At 39.1% G+C, this 15,841-nt stretch overlaps 2 protein-coding genes across 3 annotated transcripts in view; both read left to right on the top strand.

The window, feature by feature from the left end:
- LOC146453297 (uncharacterized) overlaps positions 1-5,206 on the top strand; it is a 7,697-nt gene extending 2,491 nt beyond the window's left edge. Inside the window, exons 2-4 of the mRNA XM_085096824.1 lie at positions 4-88; positions 2,678-2,791; positions 5,046-5,206. Of these exons, the coding sequence (XP_084952950.1) occupies positions 4-88; positions 2,678-2,791; positions 5,046-5,206 (360 nt within the window). The remainder of the gene's footprint in view (positions 1-3; positions 89-2,677; positions 2,792-5,045) is intronic.
- A 1,104-nt stretch (positions 5,207-6,310) lies between these two features.
- The window catches only part of LOC146453296 (receptor-type tyrosine-protein phosphatase S-like), a 31,804-nt gene continuing 22,273 nt past the window's right edge, over positions 6,311-15,841 (top strand). For both annotated transcript variants that reach the window (XM_085096770.1, XM_085096771.1), the window contains exons 1-7: positions 6,311-6,499; positions 6,773-6,879; positions 8,396-8,503; positions 10,626-10,707; positions 12,112-12,209; positions 14,117-14,285; positions 15,296-15,387. In XM_085096770.1, coding sequence (XP_084952896.1) covers positions 6,331-6,499; positions 6,773-6,879; positions 8,396-8,503; positions 10,626-10,707; positions 12,112-12,209; positions 14,117-14,285; positions 15,296-15,387 — 825 coding nt within the window. In that variant the 5' untranslated portion in view covers positions 6,311-6,330. The remainder of the gene's footprint in view (positions 6,500-6,772; positions 6,880-8,395; positions 8,504-10,625; positions 10,708-12,111; positions 12,210-14,116; positions 14,286-15,295; positions 15,388-15,841) is intronic.

Raw genomic sequence — 15,841 nt, 5'->3', positions numbered from 1 at the left:
CAGGTCAAAGCTGGAAGCAACATAAAAGGAGAGACTGCAATTTCTGGATCCAAAAGGATTGAAAAATCTGTCCCAGAACCACGTAAAGGTAGATGAACAAACATACGGTGTATTCAACTTTTGTTATGGAAAAGTGCAGGAATTACAAACTCAAGTCTGCCACCAAATACTCGATGGTCACACGCTGAAATATTAAGACCTGACTAAGCGTTCTAATATTCTTACGTACACAACACATCAACAATCTTATTAATGATTTTGTTCAGAAAGCAAGATAAAAACATTACTTTTTAGACAGGCTCTTTATTAGCTAAATGTCAGATTTTAAACTTTTAGATTTAAATGAAATTAAATGTAATGTAATTTTGGCATACCGATTATTTTTTAATTTTTTAGTCGCTGTAAAATTGCAAGGCGCCATCGAGCCATATAAATTTGCTTTTATCATGTATTATGTTATTTACAATATTGGGCGAACACGCGTTTATAAAACGTCATTTAAAATCACGACGGCATTGCTATTATTGAACTGTTGGCAAAAACGAGAGCTTAAAACTGAGCAGAGCCTTCATCTAGCAAATATCATTTAACATGGCATTCTCAGGTTCTTAACAGTTTTGAACCAACATAAATGTTTCACAACAACCTTTCAACGTGAAGCCGGGGTTTTAGAGAGCTCTCAAGTTGCCCTGAGAGATAACAGTATAACGGTTCCTTGGCAGCCTGCTGTTCCGTTACCGCAGACTTTTTGATTGGTTTGTTAGACACCTTTGTAACAACTCCCTGTGGATTCTTTTCCAACTGGCCAATGAAATCTGAGAACTAAAACAGGTGGAATTGTCAGCCCCACTGGCTTCGCACGCTTTTTTGCATTTTGATTGGGCAACAGGAGCGGAAGCCATCAAATAGTGGTCAATAGATCATGTCAACAAGTTGTTACGAATCAATAAATTAAAAATATTTGGCAAGTATCTACGGTACAGCAGGTTGCACTGTAAGAAAAGAGCAAACTGGGGAAGTCGTATTCAATGAATGGACGTAAAGTGAGTCATACGATAGGTAAGTTTCTCAAACGGAAGGTTGGCACTTTCCAAAGTTCAGAAATTAGGCGTTTTTGTATCAAGCTTTCCTGCTCTAAAACACAGGAGCTCTCTAAAGCTTAGAAAAAACCTGTCACCAATTCTACCATGGAAACAATATTTCGCGTGGGGGTATGTCAGGCCAATTTGCTTCCCGCAAAGTTTACGAAATGTCAAGAATTTGGTAGCTAAAGACCGATTGTACAAGAGCAACATTTCCTTGACAAATCTGCATTGCGCTTGACAAAATTTGTGACGTTTTTCCTTGACACGTCTTCTTTGTTAAAAAGTTTCACTCCGGCCAGTCTTTGAACAAGTTCAAAAAAGCTTGTAAATGCTTTGCACAAGAGCAAGTCAAAATTGTCATAACAGTTGTCAAGGGAAACTTGCTATGTGGAACTCCAGGGGAAGGGGAGGGGCAGGACAATGCTGCGAAAGTTACGGTGAATGTTTGAAGTCAGTGAAGCCACTTTTTTTCACACCCTCCCTGCCTTCACCAATGCCGAGAAGGGCCAATATGTAAATAAGGTCCAGAAAACGTTTTGAGAAGAAGGTTGGCAACTTGTCCATTAATAACGTACATTGAATGCCATGTTTTATTTCATTGAATTTGAAGTTACCACGGCAACCATATTCTGTATTTATTCTATATTTACAATTTTGTTTTTTCCTCCTTTTATTGAAAACTTGCTTTCAGAAACGTTTACTTTTAGTTGTGAGCAGTCACATATGAGATATTGAAAGCACAGCAACCAAAGGCAATGAATGATTTTCCGTTAGTTTCGGGAGCACTGTGGTTCTTTGCATGAATCTTGTTTGATAATCCAGTGAAAATTCTTCCTCAGTTCGAGAGCCACATGCGCTAGGCCAAACTGAGTCAGTTTGAGCGAATTTAGAGAAAAATATTAAACAAACCGATGGGCAACTGGCTAATTTTGGGTGTGTATGTCACATTTCAAAATTTGTAGTCCCCCCTTCCCCCGCGCATTCGCAGTTGCCGTGATATTACAAGGTTAGTTTTCTTGGAGAGTTTGCAGCAGAACATGTTTGCAATAGGGTACGCAGTTTTTCCTTTTTTTGTTTGTACAAATTAGGTGCAAATCCATTAACGTGGTGTCTGTGTAGCTATTTCTAGGACTGCTCACGGTTACCTTCCCTTTCTGTGTGCAGTGGATTCAGTGAATGTATAGATGGCTCAGATGAAGTCAGTTGTGGAAACCAAATATGTCTTTCTTCAGGGTTATCATCAAGCTCTAAACCACGTACTAAGTAAAACAAAGAAGCTCAATGAAGTGACATGTTTCCAAGGAAAAAGCCAACCCTTATCCGGTGGGTTTTCAGTAGACGGGTAGTCAAATCAAACCCCCACCTCCCCCCTCCCCCTACAAATTGTATGTGGCCAAATGTTTGGGCAAAATCTTAGACAAAAATATGAGGTAAATTTTATCAAAGCAAAGTAACGTTTGATATAAGGCAGTTGTGCTCGCATTTCTTCAAGGTAGCCTTGTGTACTGTCATGAATTCCAAGTAATTCCATAACCATGGTAGTCATCATGCAGCTGTTTAAGATGTTTTAATTTGCTGTTCTTACCTTACAGCCTCTCCAAGCTCATGTACTGGCTTTCAGTGTGATGGAAACCTCTGTATACCAGTTTCAAAATTATGTGATGGTTTCCTAAATTGCCAAGATGGTAGTGACGAGAGAGATTGTGGTAAGTCTAAAGTGATTGATTTTTCCACTCTTGTATTTAACTACTCAACATCAAACTGAAGAGTATTATTGTTGAGGGCCACTGGGTGATAGTTAATAGTGCACCACTGTAATATGATGTTCTTAGATGTAAATTAGCTGTAGCCTGTGATGATATTTGTATGAGGGCTCATATGCCACATAAAAAACTGCAAATTTCCAAGTAAAACTATTAAACTTTTTCTCACTCCGTTGTTGTTTAACACTTTGTTGTAGCAAACCTAGGAATTCATAGCAATTACAAGGACATGGAATTCACATGTCATGCGAGATGGACTTGATTACTGTCGATGAAGTACCATCTGAAGATTTCTAGTGTGGCTTTCAATCCTCAGCCTATGGGTGATCCCGGTAACTCCTGGTTGAGTGCATTTGATAAACCAGTCAGGGATTGTTGAGCAGCGATCAGCATACATAAGACACTCTGGTGTGTTGAATGAGGCGTTGCTTTAGTTGAAACATGGTCGCATGTGCGAGGCAGCACAAGACAGTTTGAGAAATGGCAGCAAATTAGAAGCCCCTGAAGATGTCCCAAAAATAAAGAAACGAGTATCTTACACGAGTAAAGGAGGAGGTTCATTGCGCGAGGGAGAAACAAATGATATCGCGTCAAGTCCACCCAGGGCCCATCGAGCACCAACTGAGGAAAAAAACACTGATTTAAAAACCGTAACAGCTGGAATTGACAAAGAAGGCACGGAAACCAGCAACTAGACAGTGAGGATGATGATCTTCATGTATTGAACATCCTGGGAAAAGATAGAGCATCAATATTTTGTCCTGGAAGTAACGTTACCAGCCGTGGGCTCAAAACTATGTAAGAGACATATCCCTTACAACGGAGCGTGTTCATGGGAAAGTTACTGTGCCCAGTTTGTATTGTTGCTGAACTGAATGGCTGAGATTGTCGCACTAAGGCCATTAAACTCATAGCCGCCCTCAAAGGCAATGCCTACAGTATTCGGAAATAGGGAATTCAGCAAAAATAGGTTTTACCTGGTCTTGGCAGCATTTTAATCTCGGCCATTCCTGAGGGTATGCTGCTGATCATTTATCCGTATAAAGTGAGAAATTTAGCGGTCATTGATGATAGTCCTCCGGTCAAAGGATACATTCATGGCACGGAAGAAACTGATAGATAACGAGTATCAAGGTCAAGATTGTAAAGCCTATAGTGCAGTGGACAGTTCCCTGGAAGCGCAATTCCTTCAGATGGCAAATATCTTCAGTTCTTCGATTAGGTGTATTAAATTGAACTGTGGCTAAATTTGTGGCACAGCTGTCGTGTGTGCTGGGGTTGCTGTGCAGGTGATTAATATCAACCTCCAAAAAATGAGAACCTGATTCCATCCAAACAATGATTCCCTTGCGGTGACTGAAAATCAAGAATGTTTAACAAGGAGAGCCACCTCCTCCTCATACGTACCTGTAACACTTAAATGGATGGCACTTTGCTTTAGACGAGAAAATACCTGTGTGATTATACTGCTTTCATCTCCCTCAGTGTTGAGCCAAACAGTTTTGCAAAACCAGGCTAAATTCGGAGACAATTCTAATAAGCATTTGACCCGTGGAAGTCGACATAAAGTAGTACTAATGGCTGTTACCTACATTTTAAAAGTTGCGTTTACAATGCCAGTTTTGACCTACTGATAACATCATTGCCTGAAAGTGTCTCCTCACTTACGAACTCTTACAATTCAAACCAATCTGAATCAGTGGTAACTAGCTCTTACAGCCAGCAATCATGACTAATCCAAGTAAATGGTAGTTCAAGATTATCAATTAAAGCAAGTATGGCTGCCACTGCCCGGGTGATATGGCTGTGCGCATGCGTAAGGTACTGGCCAGGCTGCGGTTGGTGTCCGAGTGTGTCACTTGCTTTAATTGGTTGTCTTAGCTCAGGATTAACTTCTCTTTCAATTATGTAGTGACGTCATACAGTTAAAGAGATTTCTTGTTTGATATCCGATTAAGTATGAAAGTGTTTTCTGTGTTTTCAGGCGGTTGCAAAAACATAAACTCCTTATATATTTTAGAGTTTATTAACAAGTCTTTTACTCGATAAACACATTGCCAATAATTATGCTTTATTTCTTCTATTTATGGTAGGTATTTACATGCTGTTCGTTTATTTTTTTAAGCACTAAACTTTGCTGTGCTTGTAACCTAACCCAATACAGTTGATAAAAAATGTTTTCTACTTCTTTTTCTAGGATCCATTTTAAAAGTACGAAATCTCAAAGCAATACCTTACGAACCGAAGACAACTGCTATGCTTCTTTCATGGAGCCCACCGAGATATGGTGCTAGATTTCCTGGATACAGAATCTCTTACAGGCAAGTCAGATGCAATGCTCATCCAATAAACCCTTAGGTATCACCAGAAAATGAGTAGTCCAGATGAATTGTACCAATTTAATTGTACATTGATTTGAAAATAGTAAATTATTTTTCATACGCTACACATTTCTTCTTTCCGGAGGGTATTCCCAGTATGGGAATGTGTTGTCCAATCGATAGGGTTGATTTTTTTGCTCGGGCCGTAAGGGGGCACGATTTAAGTTCTCGGTCGCGTTCTTTTTTCTTTTTTATTTTTGTGTCGCGATTGTCCGAGAGATAACGGATAAGACTTCGGGCCACGAGTTAAGTTCTCGGTTGCGTTCTTTTTACTCGGGCCGTGAGGCGCCGAGTTAAGTTCACCACATGAAGTGTCACATACAGGATGGCATATGCAAGACACAAATGACTAAAAATAAGACTTTGGCATTCATAGAGAGAAGTATCTCGGAAATTCTTAATGACTACTTTAAATCATTTCTGTCTAGACTTGTAAATATCCGGACTTGAACAGTAATGACGGAAAACCTTTGCAAAAGTATGCGTTTTAATACAAAAAATGTCGGCGATCATCACAAGATTTGGTAGAAAGCGTAGAACACTTGAATGTGCCCTTCACAACGATCATACCGGAAATAGCGGTCTTTTAGCGTCATCATGACCCGAGGTCACACAGATACATATCTGACTCACGGTTAGTATTGAAAAATCATAATCGATGTACAAATGGTTTCTGTCCCCAAATCAAAGGTGAAAACGTAAGGATTAAAGCCCGGGAATTAAAGCATCCGTATAAACCGCAAGGTATTCTTATTTAACAAATGTCGTTTTCCCCTGTATTTCATTCTGACTGCAAGTCTGAATGCAATTCTATCTGGTGGTTACTTACTGCCTCACTATATATCTCTGTATCTATCGATTTGGGGGGAGTTAGCGATATGATGCTGGAGGTTATCACGGCTAAAAGATCGTAGGCTTACGCACCACTCGGTCAAACATGGCCCGAACGAATTCGATAATCATTGTCAAAGACTTCTAACAAAGTTTCTTGGACTCGTTGCGTACACGAGCATGTAACGACAATCGTCCAGATTGTTAGTTACAAGTCTAAATGCTTAAATTGGTGCCTGTTCACCTTGCAGGGCTCTATCTTATCACTCAATGCCAGTACATGGTGACTGGATCTCACTCAACATAATGCGGACGAACTCTTACGTTGTTTACGGTCTGCAGCCATGTTCAGAGTACGAGTTCAAGGTTCAAGTGCGTATACAGGGATCTCTACCAGGGCCATACTCAGACGTTGTTAAAAACAAAACAGCTGACGCACGTAAGTACTCATGAATGAAGTTTGCAATTTTTGATACTGGTTTCATATGGGTCATTGAAATCAGCCTTTAAAGTCTTGCAGTTTAAGTTTTTTAAACGCAACCATCTTGGTAAGCGATGAAAAGGTGGTAATCAAGAAAGGTCCATTGTTTTGCAATCAGGCCCTGGGTTTGAGTGGTTTGAGTCAGGTTAATGCAGGTTTGCTTAACGTCAGCATCACAGCTGTTAAATAGGAGCTAAACTTGTGTTGACTGTACGTTTCTCCTTTTTATAGAAACAAGTGCTCCAAGAAATGTACAACGTGTACTAAAGGGTGACAACGGAGTACAGATAACTTGGGAAACACCAACAGTTTACTGCCATACGATAAATAACTACAAGGTAACAATATAATTGCAGGAAACACCAGACAAAACAGTCGTTCTTTCTGAGTGGGAATTGAACTTGGGAACATTGGTAAGGTATTTTCTGTGGTCGTAGATCTGTACACATTGTGTACACTCCATTAAGATACATGACAGTTTGACTAGAAACGGGCGTGTCCCCATAGACTCCAATGCGTTTGCCCAATCAAAAGCTTTGGCTTAAAGAGGAGATCCCCTAATATTAAGGTATCTGTTGTAGTTGTGTTATGCCCTGGCATATAAAATTTAAAGGGGCCTTTTGGGGGAAGAATTCTCGTAAAGGATATGTTAGCTCTCAGTCATTAAGGAATTTCATCACAATCAACTGCAATATCGTAAGGAGGTCGACAGCAGCCCTCGACAGATTCGTGATTCTTCTCAGGTAACACTGTACTACTTACAGCACCCTGCGAGCTGAGCCTCCTTTTGTCGTTTTCTTTACTGAGGAGGAGAAAAGGAGGCTCTGCCTGAATCTCGTCGTTAAGCTCTTTGAAGCCGCCGCAGCCCCAACTTCTGGACTAGTCAATCTTGTTCTCTCTCGTCAAACTGGTTTTTCTAGTGGGAGCATCCGTTTAGTGATAAAACCGATGGTTATAATTGAGCCCGCTGTTTCATGAAAAATCAAAATGGCGGCGAAATGGCGGCGAGATCTGCTCGAAGCCAAGCACCAGTTATTCTCGACAAGATTCTTCCTAATATAATTGGTATCTTCCACGGATTACATGATTTGTCAATACAGCAGTAAACTGCCTTAAAGTCCTTTGTTTCTGGCTCAGATACGTTTGTATCTCTTCCTACCGGACATAGTAAATCGTTAATAATTTATCAACTAGCGATTCCGTTAATGAAAGAGTTATCCAAGCGGTCAGATGTAATTTCGTTTCACGTTCCTTCGCCCCCGATGTTATTGGTGGTTTCTTCTCTCGCTGCCCTGATAATTGATCAGTTTAATTCTTGTGAAAGGCTCGGCTTAAAAATGCTGTAAGTTGGAGGACTTGAAATAGCGGCAAGCGCACGCCTATTAGTCATGTTAGGCCTGGGTTCGAAACTGTATCCTGGCAACATGTAGCGCATGCTCAATAAAGATGTTACTCGATTCATGCAGAGTCTTTCTCGAGAACGCCAAAATCGAGCAAGCAAAAGAAAGGCTCTGCCAGCAGGGTGTACTTACAGGGGTGTATCTCGAAAAATCTGTTTATGAAGCGGGCGTCAGTCTGGAGAAACCTTTTGTCTCAGTAACACCCCAGGGTTTAATTTTGCTTTACTTCTTTTCTCTTTTGATTTTTGGATAGAGGTTGATAATTTGATCCAGGGAGGAGAGGTGGGGTGGGGGTCCAATTAAATACAGTTTTTACATGCGTGTTATTTAATCAGCACTAGATCTCATACTGTAAAGTGCATTTGACCATCATGGAATTATGCGCTATAGAAATTTATAATTTATTTATAATTTATTTTATGCAATTTACTGTATTTTCTTTTTTTGTCAACAGATATTTTACAAGAGGAGTGCTGACTTCAGGTTTCAATCTGTAAATACTGGCAATGTTCTTTCATACCTTTTGACAACTCTCTCTGTGGGTGTACAGTATGTTATTAAGGTAAACAAATAAATGTTCTATGAAGAATTCCAATTAATAATACTGAAGGTACCGCCGACCGGTTAGCTCAGTTGGTAGAGTACCGGACTGCCGTGCGGGAGGTCGTGGGTTAAAATCCCAGCCAGACTAACGTTCAGGGTCTTTAAATAGCTAAGGAGAAAGTGCTGCCTTTGTAATGACATCTGCAAATGGTTAGACTTTCTAGTCTTCTTGGATAAGGACGATAAACTGTAGCCTGGTGCCGTCTCTCACAACACTTATTCCTAATAATAATCTGTGGGACGTTAAAAAACCCTTGGCAGCGTTCGAGAAGAGTAGGGTGAGGTGTTCCTGGGGTCATGGTCTATCTGATTAGAGCCGTTGTTCATTGACCCTAAAAAGCCCCAAGGGGGAGTGGTCAATTAAATACACTCAATTGCAAAAACCTAAAAAGCATAAACCGTGAACGATGAGACCCAGTGGCTTTATGGGTATAAGTGTACTAAATATATTTGCATAATATTCTATTCTCGTGCAACAGTTGATAACCAAAATTAATTGCACGTGGTGAATCAAGTCGGCCAATAAGGGCTAATTTTTAAACACTATCCACAAATCCCTTGGGTCTCATCGTTCATGGTTTATGCTTTTTAGGTGTCAACGTTTTTGCAATCAAGTGTACACATACACATATACATTGGGAACACAGGAACACCAGGAAACATATTACTTTGCTTCAGAAATCTTGTTTGTTGTGCACGGCAAAGATATTGCAAAGAACCGTAGACACCTTACGTTATGGGATGTAGCTTTATACTCTAGGGTAACTAGAAAACCTATGCGAACCATTTATGGCGTGAAAAAAATGACGTCATGCATAGTGATGACGATGATGATGATGATTTAGTTTCCACTAGGTGGTTCTTTACCTGTCAGAAACCGAATACATTATCACCAACTTGGCAAAGGAGAGAGAGCCTGGAATCAAGATCATTGAACGCACTCCCTAATCTTTGATTATTATTAGTTATTATAGTTTCGTCAGATAGAGCCTGGGGTTTTAAAGGTGTTCTGGAAGTTCCAACACTGCTTTTTTGAGGTGTCTGTCAACTTGTCAAAGTATTCTTGCTTTATTATAGCCACAATTTTTAAGTTTTTACCCTTTTTTGGCTTGTTATTTTACTAGATTTTGATGATGTTCAATATACGTTTGACTGACCAATTTAGTAAAGTGTTTAATTCATTATTAATTTTTTGTTAAAAATCTCTTTCTTTTATTAAGTCTTAATATGTTGTAAAGAAGCTCAACTGTGTTGGGAAATCTTTCTTTTTAATTTACAAAAACTCCCATTCGTGTGATAAACAAGCTTAACTTTCTCCCAATGAAACTTTTGCTTTTGCAGTGTTCTTGTAAACAACTCGCACCCACAATTTTGAGCAAAACTCTTAGGGTAAAAATATGCGTCTTATCTGCTCGTTTTTACGGGAAATACCATTTCAGTTTCAAAGCAAAATGTGACAATTAGTCTATAAGCGAACGCTTTGATTACTTAGTATACTTTTTCCTGTTACTCTGTTGAAACACGGTACACTTTTTCAAGAAATAGTTATCAATTCAATGGATAGGATTTTTTGTTCGTGTTTCTATAGAAACAGTTGTAGTCTTTTCCCTGCTACGTACTATGAACATAACCGCACAAACGCCATAACGATTGACAGAAGGAAAAAACTCTTTGTCGTTATGTCGTAATATGTCATCATGTCGCTAGTCTGAAATAGGCGTTTAGAATTGGGGAACTTGAAATGCAGCAACATCACCTGTCTGCAGCTTTTTTTTAAAATCAGCTTTATTCCAAGCAAAACATAACTTACAATACTAACATTTCTTATTAATTAAACAATACCGCGCGTTACTTACAATACCGCAACATAACTTACAATAACTAAACCTAACTTGCACTACTAACAATTTCAAAATACAGTCAATGCACAAAGAAAATAGGAAGTTGCGAAAAGAAAAACTACATACAATCAATTTGCTATTGACCGTGATACAAAACTGGAGTTTGCACAGCTCTCCTTAAATGTACGAAATATGTTTTCAGTTTCTTAATAAATTATTGTTTTTGTTGCTGTCCTTCAGGTGCAAGCTTACGATATAAATGGTGTTGGTGGGGAATTCTCTCCAACTCAGAATGTGAAGATCGATGAACTTCCCCCATCAGGTATGGTTATCAGACTGGCTAATTAATGCATTTGTTCTTTATTTGTTATTTAAAGATCTGTTTTAGCGAAGCGAGCTCTTTGTAGACCGTGAAGGAATTTAGCTTGTTTGTTTAAACGCATTTCTTATTTCTTCCTTGCCGCAAAGATGATTTCTGAACAATACACAGTGAATGAGCCAAGAGGTCCCAAGGGGGAGCCCGGGTTCGATTCCCGGACTTGCCGTCATATGTGGGTTGAGTTTGTTGATGGTTCTCGTCCTTGCTCCGAGAGGTTTTTCTCTGGGTACTTCGGTTTTCGCTCTCCTCAAAAATCAACATTTCTAAATTCCAATTCGATCTGGATAGTGTCCCCAGTTAGTGCTCTGCGCTAAATACATTGACACTTATTTATTTAAAATTTATAAGTGCTCCGTTTCGCAAGTTACAGATCTGTATTTTGCGTACGCGTTCTTGTTTGACTGCGACGGTATAATTGCATTCAAAAATTAAATAACCCATGAACTTTCACTATCATTGAAAATTTGTTTCAGCCAGGGTAGTCTTAGAGCTTTAGCCATGCTGTCTATGTGTATCATTTTTATACCACCTCCTTCAAAATTGTTAATTGCTGAGAGCCTTGTCACGTTGTCTTTCCCTTTCCATAAAAATGTGTAAATTATGTGTTCCACTTGTTTGATAATATTTGCTGGAGTTTGAGGTAACGAGGATGCATAAAAGAGTTTTGGGATAAGTAGAGATTTAATTGTGGTGACTTTTCCATAAATGGGAAGTCCTCCAGAAGAACAAATATTTATAAATTTCTTCATTTATCTTTTACCTTTTTTATCTTTGATGCGTTCGCTTGGCCAATTCATACCAAGTGGTTTCGTTCCGTTGCTCTTGAGAAACCAATCCACGTATCCGCAGTTTTTGGACTGTAAACCTCAAGTCCGCATAAAATTGTAAATAAATTCAGTTGTTAAAATAAAGCGCTAGCTGAGTTAAAATTTGGCAGCATTGCTGTGAATGCTTAATGTTGCTTACAAGTGCAGCTAATATTTTCCATTGATATGTTAACTTTTTAGAACTCCCCCCCCCCCCCCCTTTCCCCCGCCATTTCCTTCAAAATGTTACAGTCATTTTGGTCTAGATTTAGAAAGTATCTAGGTTACAATAATTGTTGGCTTCCTGATGGTAGAGAAAAGCATGGCTTATAGCTGTTACCAAACTGGCTTCCATTTGAATAATCTTCTGTCTGCATTCAAATTAGCCCTTCTTCCCCACGTTCAAGGTAAGACATTCTTTTGATTTTGTAGCTTAAGAACGAGGCAAGAAGGGCTAATTTTAATACGAACCAAAGATTATGAAAATGGTAGCCATTTTGGAATAAGGCCTGATGACCTTAAGGTTGTTTTTTTTTTCCAGCACCTGTCACACACCTGCGCATCACATCTGTGACTCAGACGGCAGTCGGTCTTGCCTGGGGACCTCCACAATCACAGTGGGTCATACGTCCTGTCGTGGTAAATTCAGCCAATACATAGCAGTTATGCATCAGTTAATGTTAAGCCTTGGGAGGAGAGCTTGGGCTATGCGACTGTCAAACCTGCGATCACTGTGGATCCAGCATAAATTTGAAAGAAAAATAGATCACCCAAAATGAGAAGATTTGACAACATTTTGACTCACTATTCTTGTAGTCGTTGTTGGCCCCAAGGATGGGATTTTGTCTTCAAAAGAATCATTATGCTCTTCATTTATGTTTCTGTCCAGACGTTTTCTTTTTCGTGGCCATTACAAGGACTGTTGTGTTATCGAGAGCTCAATGCTTTAATAGAGATATTTCATGAGTGATATATGGCGCTATACACGCATTACTTCCAGGAACTTATTCCTGGTAACAGTGTAATACTATTGTTCTAACTTGTTTATACCGTATTTATTCGATCAACGGCCTGGGCGCTTATTTAATTTTGGGCCCATGAGGGTGGGCGCTTATTATTTTCCCAACATTTTCGGGAAGCGAAGACATTTTTAGAGAATAACAAAACAAGGGATAACAAGTTTATTTTGCTTCAACAAGACAAAAGAAAGTGCAAAAGCTAATGTAAACAAGCCATATACAATGTAAAAGTCCATTGACCACCGTATCCGCTAAAACCAATTTTGGAAAACAACTGACGCTCCTCTTACTTCAGGCTGGGCTAGTACAGAAATGTTTTTTGCTGGGAGGGGGATGGGGTGAGCATTTATTAACTTTTCTGGGCTTTCAGGGTGGGCGCTTGTTCAAAGGTGGGTGGTAATCGAATAAATGCGGTATATTGCAACAACTGTTACAGTAAAATTCTGTAAAGGTGCTAAATAAATTAATAACTATTGAAATAATAGAGATATTTTTGGCATTTGCACCTACTGAGAGATGGTATGGTGATTCTATGAAGATAGAACGAAAAACTTCAAAGTTAGTGGTATCGTGGACTGTTGTATCTTTCGACAAACAAGGAATCAGTTAGGGGTTGCCATTTATAAGAAAACGGCCAATAACGTTTCCACCACGTTTTGGTCTCAGAGCAAAATCACAATGTTATGCAACTATGTGAAGGTGCTTATTTACGTGCTAATTTACTGTGCAGCAAGGATGCATGAGATAATTTAAAATCTTAGTATTTGGAAGAAGAACCTTCAAATTTATAAATGGAAGTCCCTCATCTTGCTGTTGGACTTACTCAATCCATAGCAGGTAATCCATGGTTTGTTGTTGGTTCTTGTCCTTGCTCCGAGATGTTTTTCTCCGGGTAATCCGGTTTTCCCCTCCCCTCGAAAACCAACATTTGTAAATTCCAATTCGATCTTGAAAGTGTCCCCAATTAGTGCTCTGTGTTAAATACGTTGACACTTTTGAAAATAAAGTGATTTATTTATATTATATGGTTGGCCTTATCTTATCTCCATTCCACTCTCTTACTCCATTCCACTCTATGCTATAGTACTCTAGTATACTCCACTTTCCTCTGCTCTAAACATGCTCATATTGTTCCCCTCTGCTATGCTCTGTTCTTTGCCACTCTACTGTATTGTACACTGCTCTGCTCTGTAGCGAGATGGCGATATGTGAGATGGTACAGACTTAGAAATCTCCTCCATTATTAAATTCTTCAACTGAGAAATGGGACACATTTGAGAATTTTGATTGCAAAGTTCGATACCACAAATAAAACATTGCACCATCCAAATGGCATTCCATACAATTTAAAAGTTTTAGTTCTCTTGTAGTCAAGGCACGTAAAAAAAAGCCAGAGATATGTTATCTATTGGCTTGTTAGTTATTTGTTGGTGGTTCCTGGGGACCTTCCTTTTATGCATCTCAGCAATTGTTTTATGTGTTTTGATGTACTCTCAGTTTGAAGAGTGTTTTCTATTTTCAATTTAGGGATATAAAGTCTATCGACTTGGTTATGGGTTACTTACAACTACTGACCAACACAGCTACTATGTGAACACATTACTGCAGTCCGATACAACGTACACTTTCACAGTGAGGCCATTTAATGCGGCAGGTGAAGGACCAGCTTCTTCTATTCAAGTAAAAACAAAGGGAGGTAAGCTGTACTGTTAAATAAAAATAATGAAAGGCAAATTAAAGTCAATCAAATTCTGAAGATTAAATACTGTAAGAAAGTTCCCATTCTTTTCTAAATTGTTTTAAACGCTGTTTCGTTCTTCGAGTAGACTGGTCGATTGAAATGGAGTGGCTGTTCTGTTTGTGAATGTGATCAATTATTTTTGAGATACAGTCTCGTTAAAGTTATTGTCGCAATAATTTTTAGTTTAGCGTTTCAATTCGATTGAAAATTAGACAACAATATTCCCTCGAAAAACCTATAAAACTACAATCAAGTTTGCAAAAAAGCTCACATGGTGTGTTTTGCCGTGTTTTCATGGCTTCTCTTCGAAAGCTGTTTTGTGCGATTCATCTTTCAACTTCTGGTCCACGTGCAGCATACTGTACTAAGTTATTTAGAAGTCCAGTTTGACTCGTCATTTGAGAAGAGTATTTCAAAAATTCTCTCTGAAATTCGATCGATTTATAACGCCGTAAAAACTCCTATACTACGCTTTGGTGACCTGTGGTGTGATCTGGCCTTATTGGTGTGAACTTGGAAATGGCCACCGAAGGAAACGGTGAAGGTTGGCCTGCTTGAGAAGAGAAGAGTCCTTCACACTTGGGCCCCTAAAACCAGAAATGAGAAACTAAAGACTTTGCGATGATGTTATTCCTGAAGTGTAACTACATGTAAATATCCCTATGCTAATAATGAAATCTATGCCTAGTTTACAAATAAACCCCTCCTGGAACACTTGTCAAAATTCCAGGTGAAAATAATGTCATCACAGCCAAGCACACTACCATAAAGAACGACAATGTAACAACTATAAGACATTGTAACAATACTGGATTACACAAGTCCATATTTTACTTTTCTGCATCAAAGTGTGCCGAATAAAAGCAAAAAAGCAGCTACCTATGAAACTAGTCTGCCCGCCCGATTAAGGTGTATAAAAAGCCATGATACAAAGATAACGAATCTTTGTTTCTACTTTGTAATAGAGAGTGCTCCCACACATGTAACAGCAAAGCCGCTCAACAATACAGCTATAAAGTTCTCTTGGCAGCCACCTAATGAAACGTCACATGAAACTGTAAGTTCCATTTTAGTTTTGCTATATTTGAACATTAAATGCATGCGCTCCATTAAATAGACCTTATTCCAAAATGGCTGCCATTTTAATATTCTTTTGTTCGTATTCAAATAAGCCCTTCTTAACTCGTTATTAAGCTAAAAAGTCAAAGAAATATTTTAACTTGAGCAAGGCAAGATGGGCTTATTTGTTCCATTTTGGAATAAGGTTTGTGCAGTTGAAAGTGAGTAGTTAACACACAGAGTACACGCCAGATGTCCTTGCCGTCAGAAATCAGATCAAAGGTTTTGTCAGTACAGTATGCTTCCTTCTAGGTAATCAGCCAACTTTGTTCGTTTGAATGCATCTGGTCTCTGGCCCCTACCCTCTCCCCACAACACTGGTTTTTGCTGGTAGGCTTCTCAGTGTAGCAAGTGCCCCTTTTTCTTTGCTTGGAGGCAGAGCTCTCTCTAGG

The sequence above is a fragment of the Pavona decussata genome, unplaced genomic scaffold (assembly GCF_977016875.1).
Source record: "Pavona decussata unplaced genomic scaffold, jaPavDecu1.1 SCAFFOLD_339, whole genome shotgun sequence".
Lineage (NCBI taxonomy): Eukaryota > Metazoa > Cnidaria > Anthozoa > Scleractinia > Agariciidae > Pavona > Pavona decussata.
This window is presented reverse-complemented; position numbering and strand designations above follow the sequence as displayed.